This window comes from Columba livia, chromosome 1 (genome assembly GCF_036013475.1).
Source record: "Columba livia isolate bColLiv1 breed racing homer chromosome 1, bColLiv1.pat.W.v2, whole genome shotgun sequence".
Lineage (NCBI taxonomy): Eukaryota > Metazoa > Chordata > Aves > Columbiformes > Columbidae > Columba > Columba livia.
In genome coordinates this window covers 187,199,376-187,222,193 of record NC_088602.1, presented here as the reverse complement: position 1 = coordinate 187,222,193, position 22,818 = coordinate 187,199,376, and the positions used below count along the sequence as shown (strand labels likewise).

Below are 22,818 nucleotides of genomic sequence, written 5' to 3'. Positions count from 1 at the left end.
TGGTGTTCCTGTGCTCGTTATTCAGGGTGTGAATACAGCTTGCTGTGCTTGTGAGGTCACTGGTCTGATCATCTTGTCATTGCTTGTTCTCCAGAGTGCTGGCTGGTGTGAGTTGGTGATGATGGGCAGCGGGGTTCAGAAAGCTCTCTGACATGTGTGGTTGTTGCTGAGAGAAGACGTGTCCAGACCTTTAGCACTGAGTGAGATAACAGGACCAGCAGGGCACGTTCCTTCACCCTTATGACAAGTTGCACAAGATTGCTTTGATGACATAGGAATATCAGAAGTTTAATAGAAGAGCTGAAATTAATGGTGATATTAATCTAGTGAATGAATGCATGTGCCATGTGCAGATATTTGACTAAGCTGATTGTAGCTAGAATTTGGTCTGACTTAAAACACCTTTACTGCTGTCCATGATAGATATAAACCTGCAATTTGACATGTCTCTCCTTCTGTTAGACTGTCCTGGGGGGTAATAACTTCCTTTTTTCTTGACATAGAGGAAAACCGGCACCTGAAGGCACTTGGTTTGTGTTCTTCTGTGGATAGCTTCTTGTTTAAAGGCACTTGATGCTGCATGTGAAGGATTTGTTTTGTTGCTTTCCGTTGTCCAAAATTTAGACCTTGACCGATAAACCTGTTAAGTTCTGCACCAAAAAAACCATTTGCAGAAAAAGAAACTCCATGTTTCACAATTGTACAATATAATGCTTCCCAAAACCAGCTGTTTTACTTTGAGACTTGTTGATCACTTCTGTTGTCTGTTCCATGATGCTCTCCTTGGCCTTTTTGTCTGTATAGGGTTCTGCTCTGCCCATCAGGGGCTGCCTGTAGATCATGCTATAGGCTGTACTTCCTGCCTCAGTCTCAGACTAGTAAGTGCTAAATGTCAGCTGTGTTGTGCTACCTGACAGATTAATTATGTTAATGTAGTAATAATATTACTGGATGTTGGTAAGGCAAGAAGATACTTGGGTTGTAATTCTGCTGTCTCTGATTCATGGCATGTTAGATCAAAGAGGAGAGAAACAGTGTATGTTTTCTTTAGCCTATTCCTAAAGTAATCAAAATAATGTTGTTGATATTGTTTTTGTACATCTGAGTCTGTGCAAGCTCAGTTGTGAACCTGTGCTTGTTCGTTGTTTTTAAATGATCCTAAACTAAGGACTATTGGAAATCCCAGATCCATTTTTATATCACTTTTGTAATTCTAATAATGAGGTCTAAGACTAAAGATGTGGAGTAACGGTCTATAAGCATTCATAAGGGCTCATGGGCTGTCATATTTGATTTACTGTTCTGTCTTTAATTAAAAAAAATAAGATAATACTGTACAGGAAAAGGACTTGGCATTTATAAATAAAAGTCTCTTGCACCTGGAAAATGCTGTACAATATTCATCTGTACTGTAGCATTTCTATATTTATTCTCTAGATCAAAGCCCACCATTTTTTGGTATGCTGTAATTCAGAAAAAGAATCTCTATGTAACTTTTAAAATTCCTTTCAAGTTGAGGTGTAACATAATTATTTTTCCTAAATCAAATAAACATTTCAGTTTTGTTTTGTTTTTTAGTATGTCGTATCTGTTGAATATTTGTTGATTGCAACAAATAATGATTACTGAGATGGGTGGATGCGAGTGTTCACATAAAGGCATCCTGCAGTCAGGGTTGGCTGGTGTGATTGTTTCACTTAGTTTCTGTTTTTTTGTTTGGTTCATATTCTTGCTGTCATGCTTTGACTTCCTTATGTGTTTTTGTTTATAGTCAAATAAAAAGAGGAAACTTTTTTCCAGCACTGACTTGAAACAAACTTGTGGTTGTTCAAACTACAGATGGTGTTTATTTTAATGTTGATGTATTTCTGGGGGTGGGGAAAAGAGAGAAAGGAGCTTAGAATAATTCTGTTCACAGACTTTTAAATGAAAGGGGTTTGTCTGCCATGGCAGATTGGTTTTGCTTTTTTATAAGACAGATAAATAGTAGTCTTTCACTGATAGAATATCTTCTATGGATTTTATATATGGATATGCCATATGTGGATATAAATCTAATGGGTATATTATGTCCATAATATGCTATGAGATTTCTCTTGTACAGTCTTAGCATTCGGAAACATTTGTCTGCTTTTCAGGTTTTACTGGTGATATTTATGCTCACATTCTTATGGAGTAGAACTAAGTATATCTGTACTTGTCTATTTTCCTGTTTATTTCTCTGTTGACTATTTTCTTGGACACTTCAGGCAGCATCGTGTGATGACTGTATCTTTGGCAAGGAGAATCTGGGCACAAATTGCTGAACTTACAGATACCGATTTAAGGCAAAAGATTATTTGTGTAATATCAAATTTTATTGCCTAACATACACTGTGAGAACTACATGGGGGTTTTGGTGATCTTCTCCAAATGATTTGCATATCCTGACTTCTGATAATGATAGTGTTACAAATAATTTCTGAAGATGATGTTGTTGATTTTGAGAATCACGTCATAGGACTACAGAGTGTTAGTGACGCTGTAGCTTTTGTGATGGGGGTGTGGGATGGTCACTTCAGTTAGAATGGTATTTATTATGTTTTCAAATTCAACCTTAGTGTAGATGATCCAGTAAGATCCCTGAATGCCAGTAGACTTTATTTTGCCATATTAAGTGTAAGTAGTTATGTGGCAAAACACGAATTCACTGATAAAAATAGAGGAAATGTGGTAGTATACTGCCTGAAGTGGTTTGTTTCCAAGTAAATTCTAATTTCAGTTAATTAATTTTTTTTACATGCTTAATCTGTTTAAAAGTTTTAAAATGAATTACTATATTCCTAATGGATGTTTAGTACTTCATTAATAGACATTATAATGTTTGCCAAACCTGATTTGTTCGGATGCCATGAGTAGTGCAGGGGTGCCAAGGGACTATATGTGGTCATCTTTGCTCATCAGGAGTGGGGGACAACTGGAGACAGATGTTCATGCTCAGGGCAGCCTGGGCCCACCATGGCCGACCATGACCATGGTGCAGAGCCACCAGCAGTCACAGCTCTGCAGGCAGAGAACGAGAGACTTGGTACCCTCAGGGACAAGGGGTTGCTGAGGAGGCGGTGTTGTCTTTGAGCAGAACCCATGTAGGTTGTGGCACATTTTGACTATGTGGTGAAAGCTCTGGTTTAGAAGAAACCGTTGTGTGCTTACGTGGTCTTTGCTCATAGGTGGTGGTTTTCAGTTTACTCTGAAATAGTCGCAGTTCTAGGGTTGGTGCTTCTGTCACTATTGACCATCACTTGAATCTCCCGGATGCTGCTATGAGTGACAAATGTGCTCTTACATTTCTCTAACACATAGATTAAATTATTAGAATAACCTTATTTTGGTTCCACTGAATGCAGTTTATACAGTATCCTAAAGGCCAAAATGCTTAAATATTTTCTGTCTGAAGCATTGTTTGCTATGTTGTGTTATTAAATAACAACCTGCATCCAAAGGTTGCTAGGACTTTGAAGCAATGCCGATGGAGTTGTTGACTTTTAGCATGTAGCCTTAGGAAATCAAAGTCTGCTTAGATACAACACTCATAAATACTTAGGTCACAGGTTGAAGGGTTGAAAGGTGAACAGAATTTGTAGTGGATTTGATGAAATTAAATTCACAGTTTTTCAGAACATTTGCTTCGTGGAGTAACAAATGAAAGCAATCCATCAAAAATCCATCTTAAGTCTTCCCTTTACTTAGGTATTCAGGACAATCATAATTAATGTTATTTATGGGGGGTTTTACTGTTAACTTGTAACAAAAGTGCTTATTTGGCTGTAATTACATTTTTGTGCTTTTTTTTTTTCCCCTAGGTGGCTGTTTTTAATGCAGTGTTGTCAATAGCTGACTGAAGAACAAACATGAGAATAGCAGGTAAGTAGGCTCAGTAAAATCAGACTATTTTAACTTGTGAAACTGGTGCTATGGACAGCATTAACAAGCTGTGACAGTAAAGGTTTAAAATAAACTTAACTGACATTGCAGGCTTTGCTGTTCCACTTAGTCAATATTTAATGAAACTCATATTGGAATTTGGGATGGTCTAAGAGCAAGCGTCTGGTTAAAACGCTTCAGCCGAGCTGCAGGGACTGTTAAGGTGACTTGACATCCTTTGGCTGCTAATTCTGTAAGATGATGAAGTAATAAGGAAATGGCCAATTGATGTCTTAAGTGATTTCTTCCCTAACTCATACCCTAACTGGAAGTGCTGTGTGCTGTTGTAATATAGTGTCTGAAACTTCCTGGTTACTGGGAGTTTGAAAGCTATAAAATCTTTTTCATAGAGGTAAGTTACTGTAGTACAGGGTTTGAGAATCTTGATTTTACTTGATAGAAGGTGTAGTGGTTGTAAAAATAGATATTTGGCAATATAACAGTACAAAAAATATTATTTTAGACATTTCCTTGCAGTAGAATGGCCTGCGTGGCAATTGAACAGTTCTGAGTTTCTGATGCATTGCACTTTTATCAATAGTTGTAGTGTTATGTTGCAGAAGGAGCAACTCTTGGCTTTTCTAGGAGAGAATGATACCGTCTTTTCCAAGAGAGCTGCACGTTAGCCTTCTTAATGCATGAAATTAGTCCTGACTTTTGTCACTACTTCTGAAGTTGTTAACCTCAATATATATAACTGGGAGCAACCTGTTAAAGTAAATCTGATAAAGAACTGTAAAATGCTGTGATTTTTATAGGATGGTGAAATCACCTGGAAATCACCCGAACCTCATTTTTTCTTTCATCTAACTAGTTTTGTTGCTAAAACCCACAGACAAGATGCAGCAGTTCCTATAGAATGTTTAACTTGTAGCGAAGAGGCTGTTTTTGGTTCAAGTGCTAAAAGAATTTTCTAGATTTGTCTCTCCCTTAAGGGGGAACACTCGCAGTTCAGCTGAAGGGCTCATGATGCATGAGGGGGTGGTCAGTGCTCAGACCGCGTTCTCATTCATCTTGCCCACCATCTACTGAAACAACATGTGCTCCAAGTGCCACTTGCTAGATGACACATTCCAAAATCTGGTACCATCTTCCCTTTTTAAGCAATGTTGCTTTGAGAACCTTTTTTCTACTTCTTAATGAATGTTCAGATAATCTGTTTTCTCTAGTGCTTACATGTGGTTCACTTCCCCTCGAGTGGTCTAATCTTTGGAGTTCCAGCATGGTATTTTTCAATTAGGTTTGCATCTGTGTTTTCTAACACAGTATATATGTGCTCACACACATGAAAAGGGAAAATGGGAGAGGAAGACCAAGCCACAAGCAAACAAACAAGTTGTGTCTCTTTCTGCATCTTTCTTGATTTTTTCTTCTCCCCTTTTTTTAGCCTTTTGGAAGGATTGATTAATGTCTCTCATCCTTCTGAAGGCTGAGTAATCTGTCTATTCTGAGATTTTCTGAACAGCGCGGTCTGAGATCTGCAGTACATAAGTTTGTATTTTTTCCGAGGGATTTATTTGGCTGGTGATCTAAGAAACGGAAGAATGCTGTAGGGTTGCTTCTTCCAAACAGTTTGACCTACTGGCATGAGACAGGAAGGCAGGATGTGGATCAGATGCCTCCTCACCCAACTTGTGCTCTCAGTTGGTCTTTTACAATAAGCTAAGAGTAGAGTATTCTGTAAAAATCTACTGAAAATTATGCTAAGAAATGGGGGAGTTCATGACAGTACCACCTATACCTGAATTTTCATCTCAGAGGTAAATTGCTGTGGTTGTGTGCTTCCAGCTCTGCTCCCAGGAGGTAACTTGACTGCTCAGTGCTGGGGAACGTTAGGCTTGTAAAACTTCCAACCTGCATGAGGCTTCGACATATTAATACAGGGAGTGAAGCGTTACTGCTCTTTATTACTTTTTAAATAAGCTTTTTTGAACCTTCAGACTTGCTTTTTGATGGTCAACAATTTAAATTTGTTGAAAATGAGGTGAGGAGGCTTTAATTTTTTGGGGTGGGTGGGTCTTTTAATGTTGTACTCAGACCTGACTGCCCAAAGCAGCCACGCTACAATATATGAACAGATCCCTAGTCACTCAGTCTTGGCCATACATTAAAATAGAGGTAGCTCAATTTGAAGGGGGGAAAAAAAAGAGTATTTGTGAACAGTGGGGAAACAAGTGCACATGGATAAGAACAGGGAAGTGGAATGGGGGGAGGTGGGAGTTTCCCTTTGGGACAGCAGCCAATCAGATCAGCTTAGTTCATCTTGTTAAGCTGGATTTCCATGGTAAATTCTGTGGTTTCTCGTAAGCTGCTGAGCTGAGTTGGTGTGCTGTGGTGTCACACAAGCATGAAGCTGGAGCAAGCTGAGAGCAGGGTATATTATATTTGGTATAGCAACCTGATGGACCGGCTCAGCTGCATCCTACATCATAATGTCTGTTTCTTGCAGATGATTTCTGCTTAGGGAGCCCACAAATTATCATCTTGCTTATGAGTTCTCCTTAATGTAATCTGATACACATTTCTCTTGTAGTTAATTTTGATAAAATTAATGTTACCATTTGCAGATGCTTTTTTTGAAACCTTTTTCTACTTCTGAATAGGTGCTGCAAAGTTGGTAGTAGTTGTAGCGATATTTTTGTTGACGTTCTATGTCATATCTCAAGTGTTTGAAATAAAAATGGATGCGAACTTAGGACACATATTTGGTAAGTGATGATTTTGTTTCCTCCAGACAACTATTAATATTAGCTTGAGCCATGATCAGGAATATCATATTCATTTTGCTTTAAGCTTGACTTGGGCTCTTGCACTTGAGAATTCTGTGGCTTTTTTAATGTGTGTACCAGTATTTTTAAATATATATTATACATACATAATATATAATGTGTGTATTAAGTTATGTTTCTGTATGAAATATTTAACCTATTGTCTTGATCAGTTTGATTGTTTTGCCTGCCAGGTATGCATAGTTTTATCTGCTTTTTCTGTTTAGTGGTACTTACAGTCTTAGTCTGGAATTGTAGACTAGGTGACTTGAATGATGTTTCTGGAAATCTGCACTCTGCCTTTCTGCTGCTTAAGCAGTTCAGAATTTGTTTTGGGTGGGCTTTTTTGCTTGCACAGGTACACTACTGTGTACAATTGAACGTGCAGTAATCAAAACATCTTGGATGTGCCCAGGTTCTACACAGAAGAAAACTGACAACTGAGGTGAATTAAAATCCAGAGTGTATGTTTTGAACCAACTTGGTCTTTAAAGGAGCTTTTCATTTAAAAACAAAAGCAAAAACAACCAACAAAACAAAACCCAAACAAAAACCAAAACAAACTCCCCAGCAATTTTAGGTATATGAGTAAGGTTCGTGTTATTTAACTCCATATTACTACAGTGTGAGCCAATATCCAAACCAGTCACCACAGGCCTCTTTAATAATCATTAAAGAGACAAGGGTGTCATTAAGTATTACAGATGTATTGTTGGGTATGTGTATAATGAGGTCATGTGTGTCTCTTCCCATCCCAAGAAAGGGAGTCAGGTGTGTCTGACCCAACCATTCATGAGTTGCAGGTTCCCAGCATTAGGTGAGACCAAGCCCATCCTGGAGAAGCCATAAGAAGGGAATTAATTTCACTTTAGTGCCCACACCTCCACATATCCCTGGTAGTTTTGTATCTCTGTGGATTTTTGTGTTACTTGGAGAGTCATAAATTAAGGCAGTGGTTCTAAATTGGGTCCCTGATCACTCTCATTTTTCTGTTGTGTAAAGGTTAATGTTTTATATTGGAACGTAATGTTCAGATGTATTAGATACTTCATTTCAACCAGCCCATTTTTATAGGGGTAGAGAAGGGTTTTTGATTTATAAGATATTTTATAACAGATTACACTTCAATAGTAACATGTTGTAAAACTTCCTTTTGCATTTTAGCCAGATCAGCCCTGGATGCAGCTGCACGCTGTGAGTGTTCATATGCATGTGTTACTGCTGTGACTTCCCTTTGCTAATAACAGAAAGAATGTTGAATTTTCATAGTTAAGAAAGTCTTAATTACACTTTAAATGCAATCAGAAACTATTTTTCCTCTCCTCTTGATTTTCCTAAACTTCTGGTAGAGTCTGGTTTTTGCCAGTATTTCATTTGTAGATTTGTCTTGGGGCTTTTGATGACAATGCTAGAGCAAGCAGGGGGGGAACCTAGATTATATTATGCTCCTATGAAACTGCTGATGAGATTCCATTTGTCTCTGTTCTTTTCCTTGAATTCCTTCAGAAAACTAACTGATGTTTCTGTTAGTTTGCCTGTGGTGTTGTCTCTAAAATCCTGGTTTATTTCCTTTTGAAAGCTACAAAACCTCCGAGATACAAATGTGGGATCTCTAAAGCTTGTCCTGAAAAGCATTTTGCGTTTAAGATGGCAAGTGGAGCAGCGAATGTAGTTGGACCTAAAATTTGTGTAGAAGATAATGTGTAAGTATTTCTGCCTGTTGTCTCTAATTATCTCTTTATTAGATGCTGTCTTGAATCAATTCACACACAGTATCAGTAATTTAAGTGATTCTTTGTAGGTTTTGGTTTGCCAGTGGTTTGAAAACATGAAAAAAATATATTGCATTATAACTTAATCTCTAATGAAGCATGCTTAGTACTCTGCAGTATGTGCAGAAATGTATCTATTTTAATACATGCAAGACAGTTTACACTTTATTTCAGGTTTAGAGACTTAAAGATTAGTCAGACTTTGTCAAGTCAGACACAGACTTGCCTCCAAGTAACTTGTTCTTGTGCTTCTAATAGTATTAATAATTCAGTGAACAATTGCATTTTTAAGTAATTACTCTTGATACTTGTAAGTCAATGTTATAAGCTAAAATAGTACTGTGAAGTGTCTTTTGCAAGTCATCCTTTAAGCTATTTCCATAGTACCAATGTCAAAATGTATTTTCCACTTTTCTTTAAAGGATGACTTCAAAAGGGGAAAATAATATTTTAATGATCAGTAGTTATTTAATTGTGCTAATTGTAACTTAACTTAGTAAAATTAAAATAATTATGAAATGAGAAAATTAACTGCTTGAAACAGAGTTTAAATCCTGTATTTCTAATAACCGTATTTTTAATACAGTATTATCAATAATACGGTGCCTGGTGTATTTAACTGAATACCTTTCTGTAATCTCTATAATGAGAACATTAATATTAATTTTTAAATTCTTTGTTTCTATGCTCTTAGATTGTTCCTTCTCACTGTCACTCAGTGTGCAGCTTCCTTTAACGTACTCTATCCACATTTTTACCTGTCACCTGTTGGGAAAGACATACTGTTGGCATTGTTGGAAGGATATTTTTTTAATATCAGTCACACTTAGAAGCCTCTGCCTTCAATTTGCATGTAAACTACTCCAGTTGAGCTGTTTCTCAGCCCACACACTGTTAGTACAGAGTGGTTCAGGTAGCATGTACAGCAGTTAGTGCCAACGAGTTCTAAAGTAAATGGCAACTTCACTGTGAACGTGACCTCATCTAATATCGCAAAGAGATAATTAATTTGTAAGATAATAAAAAGTGTTGGTTTACATTTTCCATCACTTTATTCTCTAAACTTAATCTCTAAGGTCAGTCTGTAAGATCTTATATGATCTTAGTGCTGAAAAATACAGCTTTCTCTTTAAGTCCAGCAATTAAGATGTAGCAAAACTGAAATGGGAGCTTTTTTCCCTGACAACTAAACACGTGCAGCTTCTTCACTTTGTGTTGTCAGTAGAAACACAAGCACCATTCACATTTCAAGCCGTTCTCCTGCGAGGCTGACTTATAGCTCAAGCTTGCGTGGGAGTGTGTTTGCTGCGAGCATCACGCTGTAGTTGGGGAGCACGTGCAAAGCGAGTGTGAGCTCACCGTGTGCACGTACTAATTATGAGCTGCTAACAAAGGTTCTGCTTTCCATTCTTATCATTGATACACTTTGTGACCCCGGACTGTCTTATCTAATCTCTCTGCTTGGTCTTTTTGTTGGTGTTACAGAATGTGCCACCTCGTCATTCCGGTTAACTAGGAAGAAATTGTTCCTGCTAAAAAATATAATAAATTTTTTTAAAAAATCCTCTACTGGGTATTTCACTGCAGAAAGTGATGTAAAGAAAGTAGTTGCGGGCAAGAAATCTTTTCATAGTAGTGCACACCTTAGTGCACACCTATTGGAGTCTTAAGTACAGTTTCCCATGGCAAAAACCTTTCAGAATTCCTTTTGAGGAGGACTTGTATTGTCTGTTTGAAAGTCTGCCATAAAATTTGATTAATTTTATATGATCTCCTGCTTTGCTCATGAGACATTTTGATTTCTCTTTCAAAAACTCCCAAAACTTGATTATAAATTGCTGGAAGAATTCTAAAACTGATGAACGGCTGCCCTCATGTGAGAAGACTGGCACATTACAGCCTGTGGTGTCTGTGACAGTGCATAAGTTGTCTCAAGTGTGTAAAGTGGCATCTCAGAGCTCTGAAATAACTTATTTCTTCTTCAGTAGCTTTTTTTCTAGTGATGTTCTGTGAAGTCACTCCTGCAAAATATTTTTTTCTGATTACTTTGTGTTCTTCTTCGTACTTCCAGGACAAGGAAGCAAGGACACGTTTTCATAATGCATCACAATGATATTTCCAATGTAGGTTTTTTGCTTTGTATTAAACATAAGGATATCACTTGGTTTAGGAGAGCACTAAAGGTGCTGATATAATTCAGAATGCATTCAATTTCTCAATTTTTCTTTTTAATTATATAGATGTTGTGTGAAATAGTAATTCTTCTGTATAAAAGTTCAGTTATAGCCTTGTTCTCCCATATTGGAAGGACATAATCCAAATTAGAAAAAACATACTGTAGTCATCATCAAAATATTAAATATTGTAGTTGCTACTTCATGGTTTTTTTTTCGAAGAAGGAACAATATTGCTCTTCTTCTTTACCAGCAACTTCTCCATGCAATTTTACTTGTTCTGTTAAGAAGGCAGTTGCGTGTTTGTGCTGCATAACCTTATAGGAGAATTTCGCACTATGTTCCTTTAATAACTAGTACTTCTTGTGTTCATATTATCAGGATTTTTTGTTATCTGAAATTCGTTGTAACTTTCATTATGTATGGGTGGATTTTCAGTGTCTAGTTACCCCAGGATTAGGTATTTTTGACTGACACTTTTCTACAGACAATTTTGTTGTTAAATGAAGCTCTTATTGGTAAATTAAATGTCCACTGCATCTTATATGAGCAAAGGCATGCATTCACATCTTCTCTGGGTTTTTTAACTTATGTTTTCAGATTTAATTTGCCATGTCTCTGCTTAGAACAGATACTTGGACATGACTTGAAAATCATGTGGTCAGAGAAGAAATGATCCTCCAGTGGCTAAAATGCTTCCGGAGTTCCCTGCTGACCAGAACTGGATTCTTTATTTCAGCAGAAAATCGCAGATTTTCTGTTTCATAAATTATTGAATTAGAGTTTTCATTCGAATCAGAATATCTGGCAGATTGTATAATTTAGAGGACTAATAGAAGAATATGGACTCTTTCATCTCTGATTACTAGTTCTTTAAAACTGAAGTCACTGTACCATTTACCAGTAGTTTTTGCAACCTCTCTGAACTAATACTGAGTCTGTTGCTGATATTTGGCATTCCTCTAAAATTTGGCTTCCTCCTGGGTGCAAAAGATGGCATCAGAGAAGATTTTTGTCTTATTTCCATGATAGACCATTTCTTTTTTTCTAATCTGTCACTAATGAGTTTGCACGAGAAAACTGATGTTGCAAGTGTGTGTGTGAGGATCTGGTCCTCCCAAAACATTGCTTAGAACGGGTGTTCCAATACAACCCAAAAATCGTATGCTCACAGAAGAAATGCAAAGAAGTTTTGAACATAACAGCATCATACACATCTGCAGCCCCTTCCTAGAGCAAGCTAGGGGGGTTAGAGAAATCTTGATTCGGATGGAATTAAAGCACCTGTTAGAATGTGTTTGTAATTAATGAGATATGTGCACTCATATGCTTATGCTGAGGTGCTTTCTTCAATCTCAGCTGAAGACTTCTTTATCTTGATTTATGCAATTGTTTCAACCTTTACTCCCATTTCTCCTTGTGCATGTTAACTCTTTTACTTCTCGTTTCAAACCGTTAATGCTGGGATATTTGGGGCCTGAAGGCAAGACACAGTGCTGTTGAAGAGGGGTGGGGAGGTCTGGAAGCTTCTCCTCACCGGAGGGGTTCACCTCCACGGCCAGGGTAGCACAGCAGCCAGCTCACAGTCCTGACACAGCTCTTCACAGCTCTGAAGGGCTTTCACTTCACAGCGCTTCTCTTCTTCCCGCTCTGAGTTTGGCCAGGTGATTGTTGCAGTAGATTGTGATGGTTTGGTTGGGATGTGTAGCTGTATCCCAAGATTACATTCAACTTTTCTTTAAAGTCCCATCAGTGTATTAACTATTGTTCTTAGATCTGCATTTCCTGTTCTAAATACAAGTAGCTAACTGCTTTGTCTTTCTTGCTTCTTAGTGTGATGCTGCAATATTCATTTTAAATGCTTCTGTTTAATTAACTTTTAAACTCATTAAGACATTTTTGTTCATCATGTGCTTACAAAAAAAGCTTAAAATGTTGGTTGCATGATGGTACTGAGCTCCTCAAATTATTTTTTGTTTCAGGCTCTTTAACTGCAAGGAATTTCCTTAAACATATTAATAGCACCTTGTTTGTGACGATTTTGGTATACACGCACACTTTGAAACCAAGATGACTAAAGTGATAAAACAATCAAATGAAATTGATAGAGCTGGGTTTATTTGATCTATTATTGTTCTCAATTTGATGATGTCATAAGAGCATGCAGATCAGTTCGAGGAGGTTTTGCTTCATTTAAGTACTCAGGAATATGTGATCTTTCAACCATGTATCTCTTACAATTTGATCCTATTTAAAAAACAGAAATATTTCACATCAGAAAATCATCCCATTAAAAATAAAACTGGTTTTTTTTTTTTCAGTTTAATGAGTGGAGTTAAAAATAACGTTGGCAGAGGAATAAATGTGGCCTTGGTCAATGGTAAGTGACATTTTAAGTGAGCAGATTGTCTTCATTTCCAAATTGTTTCTGAAATTTAAGATGAAATACAAAGTGATGGAGAAAGGCAAGCAGGAGGAGAAAAGGAAGTATTCAGCATGTCAATACTGATAGAACATCAGAGAATGGCACTTACACCCTATTGTTAACAGAAAAACTCCATGCATTTTATTTTTCTAAAAATGTGTAGTAAAAATATTAAGGTGTAGTACTGTAGTGACTATCTGTGTGATACATCACATAAGTTTTAGTGCACATATAAAATGGAAAAAGGCGTGAGATGTGTGCTAGGTCTTTTGGCTTTGTGTGTTGCCACCACTAATAAAACTCTGTAGACTAAATTCTTCTGTTACTCTCTTTCACTGAAAACTTACTTAACACTTCTGTTACTATGTGGAAAGACTGGCTCATTATTTCCTAGCTTGAAAGCAGTGTATTTGATTAGTCTGTATCTATAGATCATCCCTAAATGCATCATGTTATGTAACTGTGTTCGGGATTCTTAACTGTCATTAACACCAAACAGATTTACCTGTGTGTCACCCTGAAAGCTGAACTGAGTGTCAGTACTGGCATTTGTCCTCAGTGTGTAGGACACAGTTCCTTGTAGCACAGAGATAGCACTTTGTCATTTTGCTGCAATATGAATTAATGTTGGTTTTGGATTGTACTCAGGTTTAAGTCATCTAAAGTATGACTCTAACAATACTTGCCTAATCCTATTTTGCCCTCCTGAATTGTTTCAATCTGTTCAAAACCAAAATACCTAGCTTTCTATTATATAGCTGCCAGACTTTCTCCCTGCACTCCAAACTTTGAATGAATGTATGAATTAAAAATAAAATTCTGCCTTTCGTGAAGTACTGACTTTGTAGAAAGCATAGTTAAAAAAAGGTGCTGACAAGATTATTATATTGTCCATTTTCTTCTGTTTGATCTGGATGATTAAATGGACTAAGAATTTCCAATCTATAGCAAAATACATAGTGTAATTTTAGTCTTTCTTACTTTCCATGTGGCCCTAATGGCAACCTATAGCTATACTATCTATTTGTGCAAAAACAACTTTAAAAAAAAAAAGCAAATACATTAAGTGATTTCCCTTTATTGGTTTTAGAGTCTGTGGGCTCTTTGTTTTGTTAAGCAAAAATAAGTTTGCATCTTCTCTCTTTGTTTTCCTCTTACCTTTTCCTGCATCTTTTCACAAACTGCTGTGCTGTTTTAGAAGCAATCTTCATAAAGGATTAGAGTTACTATAGTAATTGATTCATGCGGTGTCTTTTGCAGCACTTTCTGTGAAAGGGTCGTTAAGAGAAGTTCAGCATGTTGTCTGTAATATGACTTCTGTTATATTTGATTAAGCCAAATATTTATTTTTCTGCAGGTAAAACAGGAGAAACATTAGACACTAAATTCTTTGACATGTGGGGAGGAGGTAGGTGCAATTACCTTAGCTAGTTAGAGGAAAACTACTACCTTTTTGTTTGGTTTTTTCCCTTCTCCAGACTCCATGAGCTGTGGTGGTTTAAGGTGCTTTGTTTCTGCCTTCATAATTGTGAGGAGAGTGCAACTTGAAAGAAACACAAATAGTTGAGGTGGGAGGGAATGGGATAGTTCATCAAACACACTTGTTCTCTTGAGTAGTTCCAACTAGTGATTACGTTTTTACACAATATGGATAAAACTCTGTAAAATGAAAGAGTTCTTGCAGATCTGTTTTATCTTTCACCAACTTAGCATCATTTTATAAACTTTTATGTAAATTTACACATACTCTTAAAAAGGAATGGTGTTGCAGGAAAACATTACAGGTGTTTAAAAATGGAATGGTTGCTTGTTATTAAACAGGTTTGTGTTTTCTTTTTTCTTTTTTTAAAATTTTTTTCCAGATGTGGCACCATTTATTGAATTTCTGAAGTCCATCCCAGACGGAACGATAGTGTTCATGGGAACATACGATGATGGTGCAACCAAGTATGTCATTGACTTACACAGTAAATATTGCTTAAACTTTTAAATGCTGTTTTTTTTACTGGAAAAACGCATTCTTTATTGCACACTCACTTCTGATAAAGTTCTTTTGTTCCAAGATGATGGATTTGAAACGGTGCTTTCAGTTTATTGGTTTTATAATGCTGCTGTGATTCAAGACAACAAAGATCAAATTAAAGCTAAACAGGTGCAATGGGTTCTGCATGTAATTACACAGAGGACTGTTAGGTGTAGACTTTTGTGATCCTAACAGCAGAGAAACAATAAATTAGGTATTAAATTAGACCCTTTAGCAGAAGTATCCCAAGTGTTGTTTGAAAATCTGAAAAGGCTAAAGATTAATACTTGACTCGTTAGCACTTGCTATATCAGTACACATTGCTGGATTTTTTTGCCCATCTGAGAAAAGATCTTATTGCAACAAGAAGACAGTGAGGGCTTATGGTCAGTTCAACCAGCTGACCAACTGTATTTTCCCAAGGATATCTGTCTTTTTGGAGATGTACTGACTGGTTTTCCTATTGCTGATAGTTCATTCTATCTTACGCTAGTAAATTCAGATATGTCCAGACACAGGAACATGACTGTGAGAACCTACCCTGGTGGAAATGGGTCTGTTCCACCCAGCACTTTTCTTGGATCAACTCCAAGCCAGAGTTTGGTGGTTACAGGGGTGCAGAGACCATTCCCAATAGGCCTTGCCCGTATCCTTCCCTTTGAAGTCTGAGGTTACTCATGTGTGTCCTGTAATTGTAGGCCTCGGTGTTTGCAGCCATTCCACCCTAAAGCTGTCCAATTTATTAATGTAGGAATAGCCTAAGAGGTTTTAGTTCTCTTTAAGCATTATCTTCCAACCTTCCCAGCATTACTGTACAATTTGTATTGTAATCTACTCCTCACTTAAGTCATCCTGTCCAAAGGGTTGCTTTTAAAAGTGAAAATTAAGATATTTTTTTTTCCTTTTCCTCTGTTGTTTTAATAATATTTGACTTTTTTCTTATGTGTTCTTATTCTCTTTTGGTTCAATTTGTTTTCCACTGCTTGTGTGTATTTTTTGATGTAGGAGTGACTTTCCTGTGACCAACTCATGACTTTATAGTGTGCTATATTTGCAGTAAATAGTTAAGTGTCCATATATTCACTGCTTTTAGGAGAAGAAAGCAATTTAATGTTTCTTGGTTTGTTACTTTTCTTCTCTCTGCTGTTTTTAATTTCCTCTTTGATATTTTAGACAAGTACAATTAGTTTGTTTCAATAATCATGTCACAGCTGATATTTTTGAAAGTTTGTATGTAGATACCAGCTGAACAAGAAGGTGAATTAGACCCATTCATGCTGACAGCCAGAAATTGCTGTTTATTAGTGATATTACATTATTAGTGAAAACCTTACTACTGGTGGTTGATGATAATTATAAATTGCAGTTCTTGAAAACAATTACAATTGTGAAGAATCAATATGTTTAAAAGATTAAATATTATACATATACATATATATATACACACATATAAAAGCTGCCCTAGTGCTTCCAGAGACTTGGAGCTCGAGTTCTGAAATAACCTGCAAAGTACTTAATAGTTTTCATAATTTTAACTAAAGTGAGTCATACAACTATATCAGGCAAATACAATAATTGAAGAAATGAAGAGCTGTTATTTGGAGGTTTTGGAATGGTAACTTGTCATCCTACAGAACTGTTTTCCCTTCCATACTAAAATTATTCTACTTGGACCTACAGGTACTGAACCGTGCTGTGAGGCAGCATTCTCAATGAATTTACCCAAGCAGACAAAAAGTTCTTTCACATTTTTAGGTTATTCTTCTAACGTAAAATAGGTTTTACTTTATCTAGACTTTGGCTTGAACCTGCAAACAATGTTAACTTTAAAGGTTGACTTTTTTAGTTGCTTAGAGAATTCATAATGTGACTTGAGATGTGTGTATAAATTCTCACAGGAGAGGGTTCTTGGCTTTTGTTGGTGTACGAACAGGTTCATGTGCTGGTTCCGTGAGATGATAGTATTAAAGAGCAGAGCTCATTAGACCCAGTGATTTCAGAACTAGCCTTGTCTGATTTTGAAAGACACATCTTGCCCAGTGTTCACTGACTTAAACTATATATAATCAAATTAAAGCTTAATGGTCTGTTGAAACAATGAAAGCTCTAAGGATGTGTCTTTTATTCACATACTGAACTTTTCTGTTTTATTTAAGGCTTAATGAAGAAGCACGGAAACTGATTGCTGACCTGGGGAGCACATCTATTACGAACCTTGGCTTTAGAGACAACTGGGTCTTCTGCGGTGGAAAAGGAATTAAGACTAAAAGTCCATTTGAACAGGTCTGTGATTCTGTAACTTACTGGAATTTGACAGCTTATGTTAATAAAGGCATAGCATGTTTTGTAAATACCATGTATTTGTTCAAGATGGGTATCTATTGCAGTAGTGACACACTGTTGTTTTCCAGTTTATTCTTTGACCAGCCTCCTTTTAATTGTACCAAAAAGATTATTTTGTGATTCACAAATAAGAAAAAAATCTTGTGGGGTATATCTTAGTATCCCAATAACTAGATTATTTATCTTTTTAGTGAATCTAGTTAAACTGAAGGCTTAAAAACTTACTGCCTAACGCTTGTGTTTTAGTTGCACTAACAATGCAAGACCTCTGACAGATAAGTGGTAGTTAAGGTGGTGGTGTTCCCAGCTGTTTGCTTTGCTCTTCTGGCAGAAATTATTGCTGCTATAGCTAGATCTGTGAATTTGAATATGTTCCCATACTTTAGCTGTTAAAATTCAACATGTGTTATTATTACCTTTAATTACCAGTAGAGGTAGCTTTGTACTAGGGGAGCAAGGAAAGTGTGTGTGTGTGTGTGTGTGTGTGTGTGTGTGTTCTCTTTTGCCAGCTTTGCAAGGGAGTGGAAACCAGTGCAGGAGCAGTGGCAAACTCTTGGAGGCAGTGATGTCTTACCTGACTGCAGAAAAAAACTTGATCATTCACTGTTAAATACAGTTCTTAAAATTCTCACTATTCATTTTCAGTGCCTTGTAAATTTAGTATCCATCTTTATGTTTTCACAGTGGTTCATGTTTTAATGCAGTTGGTCTTTTTCTTGCTTGTCTCTCTTCCTAAATAAACACCCACGATAAATTTTAAAAATGTTTTCCCAGTATGGCTTAACTTCTTAGCATACACTTGGCTGAGCAAGTACAGTAAGTGATGTCTTCTCTTTGTGACCTGAAAATAGGTACATAAAATGTCTTTTAAAGCTGTGAGTTAAAGCAACAGGATAAAAATTACTTTACATTAACAGTAGATTGATGTTTTCTGTTTATAGCACATAAAGAACAACAAGGACACAAACAAGTATGAAGGCTGGCCAGAAGTTGTTGAGATGGAAGGCTGTATCCCTCAGAAGCAAGACTAAATTCCAACAAAAGCAAAGGAGAAAGAACATGGAAGAAAATGCACTTTCTGCTATTATTAGAGAGAGGGCTATGAAGGAGACTGTACTGTAAATAATATTTTTAAAGCATGCAACCATCTTGTCGGTGTGTGCATGAGCACTGACATTTTGAATATTGGGATTATTTATTGCTAACACACATAGAAATCCTTTTTGTAAATATGTCCAAAATATGAGAAACATCAAATCATTTCTATGCAGATTTCTTTAAAAGCACAGTATTTAGTTTGCCTGTGGTAAATAATATCTTGTCAACTGGCTAATAAATTGCATATGTGGATAATAAACAGATCCTGACAAATGTTTTACTGTTCTCTTAACAGTGTAAAGTTGCTGTGAGTATGTAACCATTGTGGAATATTGTAGATTTTAGTGATAAGTTAATAAAGAGCTTTATTTTTTTTTTTTTTTTTATCCTCTGCCTTTTTAATGGCAGCATCACTTTTTATTAAAGCTATTTGGTTATTCTAATACCAGCTGCTCCAAAAATTTATTTTGTTATCCCCCATCAAAACTGAATAATCAACAAAGGAAGAACACATGATAGTGTGACACAGATATGCCATGAGAAGCACAATATAAATTATTTTTGTTAGGGGAAGAATGAAAGTAAATATATAGTGTGCTTGATATTTAAAAGCGGCGTGGAAGGATTTGTACTTAACTTGAAAAAAATGTTTACTTTGTAGAAGAGACTCGGCATGTTAAGCAGCAGTACTGTGACTGACTTGTTGAGCTTTTATTGCAATTTTTGTACTGCTGCTTAGCCATTGATTGTGCCTGTGGCTGTTCAGCTATAGGGGCCAGACACACAGTGAATGTGCTTAATGGAATAGCTTCCTCTTTTAGTTCTAACAGCAGGAATACGTTTCTCACCCCAGAGAGCCTGTTGGAAAGCAGGCTGCCTTCTGGGGAGAGTTGTTCCAGGACACAACTGTGCACCTTTACAACCTGCGTTACATCCAGTGTGAGCTGAGGCAATTTGTTCTTGCAGGGAGATGTTAGAGGAAGTGTTGTGTCTTGGGTTATGCAACGTGTGACATCTAAACTTCACTGACAATGTTTCCTTCATCGTTTTTTCTTACTGGAAGACAATGGACCAAGTTGAAGTGGCCTTATATTTTAGCTTGTATCAGAGCTGTCAGAACACATTGCTTTCTTTGGAAACTTCTGTTTCTTTTAAGTAGGGCCAGCTTGAACTTCTGCTGAAACTAAGTTAGTATGAAGGAACTGATGGTGGTTGTATTCACAAAATAGGGGCTGACACAGAGCTGGGTATAATCTCTTGGAGCTTTTTGTCAGGAGCTCTGGTATAATCTTCAAAAACTTCCAGCTCCTACTGCTGAGCAAAAGCCACAAAGGATTTTTTCAGGAACCCACAGTGTGAGGTGGACACAGTGACGCTCTAAATGCCATTATTGTTGTCTTCTGAGGCAAATTTAACTGTGCACTAAAACTTTCAAGCAATATTGGGAATTACTTTGTAAGTCAGATAACCTGTGATACCAGAGTAAGACTGGATTCTGAGTTGTTCTGTATGTTTAATTAGCTTGTTAAATAATGTGGTTTTTCCTCAAGTTTAATGTAGAACAGCAATAAATGCACCTTATACAGTGAAACTGCTCTTGTCAAATCTTTCACGTTTTCTTACGTAGGCAAGCATGTAAATATAATTAATACTTTTTAATCAAAGTAGCCCCCTCTGTTTCTATCAATTGGAAAAAAAACCCTTCTGTTTCATAACATTAGACTATTGTGGAAAACTAACTGTAAGTCCTGGAATGTTTTGCAGAAATACCGTTCTGTTGGTGTATATGCCAGTATTGGTTATGCTGCTGTTGGGATAACACCAGAATAATGGTGAAGCTACTTGGCAAGAGCTTAAGAGAAAAAAAAATTGTCTACATTAATAGTTTCTCTGGACTACGCCTGTCTTCATTCTTTTGGTTTTGAATGCCAATTTCATTTTTCATCAAATTAAAAAGTTCAAATTTCCTCTACAAAACTAAATGGAGAGGAAATAAGACTGAAGGCAGACCTTTTTTAGCCCTTCTGTCTTTCCAGTTATTTTTTCCAGCAATCTGAATTAAGTAAATACATTGCCACTCTTTTAACCCCTTAAAGTTGTATTTGCCACAAACCACTTAAATAATGGATTTTAAAGCAGTAAAGTAGTAGGATTACTTTTGTAACTACTTAAATTTGATTCTTGTTATTTTAATGGAAATCTTCATCGTGTTCTCTAACCTGTATACTCACAGCTTTATCGTATCATATTTAATAAGACTCTTCAAATATATAAAACTTGTACTGGAGTGGCCACCCAAGTGGGGTCTCCTTGCTCTTGTCCGTCATGCTGGTCTGTTGACTTGCCACAATCTAGTCATGGTTAGTTACAGTACCTCCTGTTGAGGTAAACTTTGTGATGCTTACTCTTGAGAAGTGAGACTTTTTGGTATTCTGTGTGCATTTCCTTTGAGTTACCAAGCACAAAGATGACTTTTCTGGCCTCCTTGATCTCTCCCACAGCTGGGGGTAGAAAGTTGTTGGTTGTGAAGATGAAGACGTGGTGTACAGGTGGCTTTGTGCAGAAGTACCTGTGAGTGACAAAGCTCTAGGATGTATATTGTCCTACATGAGATGATGGGAACATTAGTGGCATCTTACACACTTGTTGAGAACAGAGCAGTGAGGGAAGGAAAGAGAAAGATTGTGAGGTATATCTACCTCAAAAATGCAGCTGTGAGAAGACAGGAGGAGGACACAAGGAGGTTGCAACTTCATTTACCCTGAGGAGCCACCAGCTTGGGTCCAAGCCACCTGAAGTCTTCATTGTAAACTGCAGCTCCCCGTTGCTGTGCTGGTGTTGCCTGATGTGGAGAACAGGCACCTTAAGAAAGAAGCCAAAGGGGAGCTCTGCCTGGACGTGCCCTCTGTATCTTTCCTAGTGTCTCTCCCAGTCAAACTTAGAGGCTTTTACAGCTTTAGTGTCCTGAGTGCACATTCGGAAAAAGCTTCTCTTTGTTTGGCACGTTTCGCTTTCCAGATGTCTGTCTTAGTTCCCTCAAACATTGACATGACTGCTAAATGCTTGATGGGCATTTAATGTCCCCCAAACTGTTTGCATTTTCTGCAGCCTGACTGCTTTTCAAGAATGAGCGTACTAATAAAATAGAGGCTGGTGGATAACTCCAGGAGGTTGAATAAAATAATATTGCCATCATAAGTGTTGACTGACCCATCCCATGTAAGGGTGGGAAGTTCTGTAGTTCCTCGCTAAACTGACTTGGGTCACGGCTAAGGTAGATGCCAAGCAAGGGACATTTATTGATGAAATCCTCTTCAGTTTTACATCTGTAAGGCCATACCCTAGCCTCAATACAAGGCACCTGGCTAAGAAAATTGAAAAAGAAACCTGGAAGGCTGGATGGGAACTTTGAGGTTCAAAGCAGGAAGGCGCAAGAACGGCTCTCAGCCTGTTCGGTGGTACCACAAGGTGTCAGTGGCTTCTGGTGCTGTACTAGAGGTAGGAGGGACACTGGTTCTGGCCATCTGGGCATTGTGCCAAAAGGATGCTAACACTTGGGCTTGGCCACCTCCTGCTGCTGCCTTCCTGGAGGTGAAAAAATGAAGAATGTTTTGTTACATTTCTTATTACCTTAAAATGACTTTTGATTCTTCCCCACTGCTCTTGTGATTGTCCCTTTCAGCCTTACGAACAAGATAAAATTCATCCTTCATAGACTCAGGTGGTGTTCCTCAGATGTCCCTTCCTATTCTGAACTATCCATCTAGACAGTCTGTCTCATGTACCATCTAAATCATCTTTGCTGAAAAGTAATTACTACTTCTCTGCAAGTTAAAAATTGGTGACTCCTATTCAATGTCTTTTACAGTCTTTCTGGCCCTATCTATTCCTTTCTAGAACTTGCAACCCAGTTCCTTTAATCTTGCATTTATCCTTTTAAAATTGTTCTGATCCATAAATCTGTAATCACTCATTCTCTCAAAAAGGTCTGTTCCTTTCTGAGGGTGTTGTCCATAGCAGGATATAATATAACCTCACTGACATGAAAAAGGCACACCCAGCTGAGGAGGAATTGTATCTCCTATTTGAGCTTGATGAATGGCGGTGGGAGTGCTGTCTTCTGTGGAACGTAGCCTGCAAATGTTTTTTCCAGTCCCCTCTGACTAATTATGTTCCTCGGCCTTGAATATTTCAGTACTGTTTTTATCAGTACAGCCTCATGTTCCCAGGTTTTGGCAGCTGAATCATCTTT

The 22,818-nt window shown here is 37.2% G+C and overlaps 1 protein-coding gene across 1 annotated transcript in view; it reads left to right on the top strand.

Moving 5' to 3' along the window:
- The window catches only part of FAM3C (FAM3 metabolism regulating signaling molecule C), a 30,473-nt gene extending 10,316 nt beyond the window's left edge, over positions 1 to 20,157 (top strand). Inside the window, exons 2-10 of the mRNA XM_065048838.1 lie at positions 3,843 to 3,903; positions 6,567 to 6,671; positions 7,896 to 7,925; positions 8,311 to 8,434; positions 12,999 to 13,057; positions 14,460 to 14,510; positions 14,965 to 15,049; positions 17,282 to 17,408; positions 18,410 to 20,157. Coding sequence (XP_064904910.1) covers positions 3,891 to 3,903; positions 6,567 to 6,671; positions 7,896 to 7,925; positions 8,311 to 8,434; positions 12,999 to 13,057; positions 14,460 to 14,510; positions 14,965 to 15,049; positions 17,282 to 17,408; positions 18,410 to 18,499 — 684 coding nt within the window. The 5' untranslated portion in view covers positions 3,843 to 3,890 and the 3' untranslated portion in view covers positions 18,500 to 20,157. The remainder of the gene's footprint in view (positions 1 to 3,842; positions 3,904 to 6,566; positions 6,672 to 7,895; positions 7,926 to 8,310; positions 8,435 to 12,998; positions 13,058 to 14,459; positions 14,511 to 14,964; positions 15,050 to 17,281; positions 17,409 to 18,409) is intronic.
- Positions 20,158 to 22,818: the final 2,661 nt, after the last annotated feature.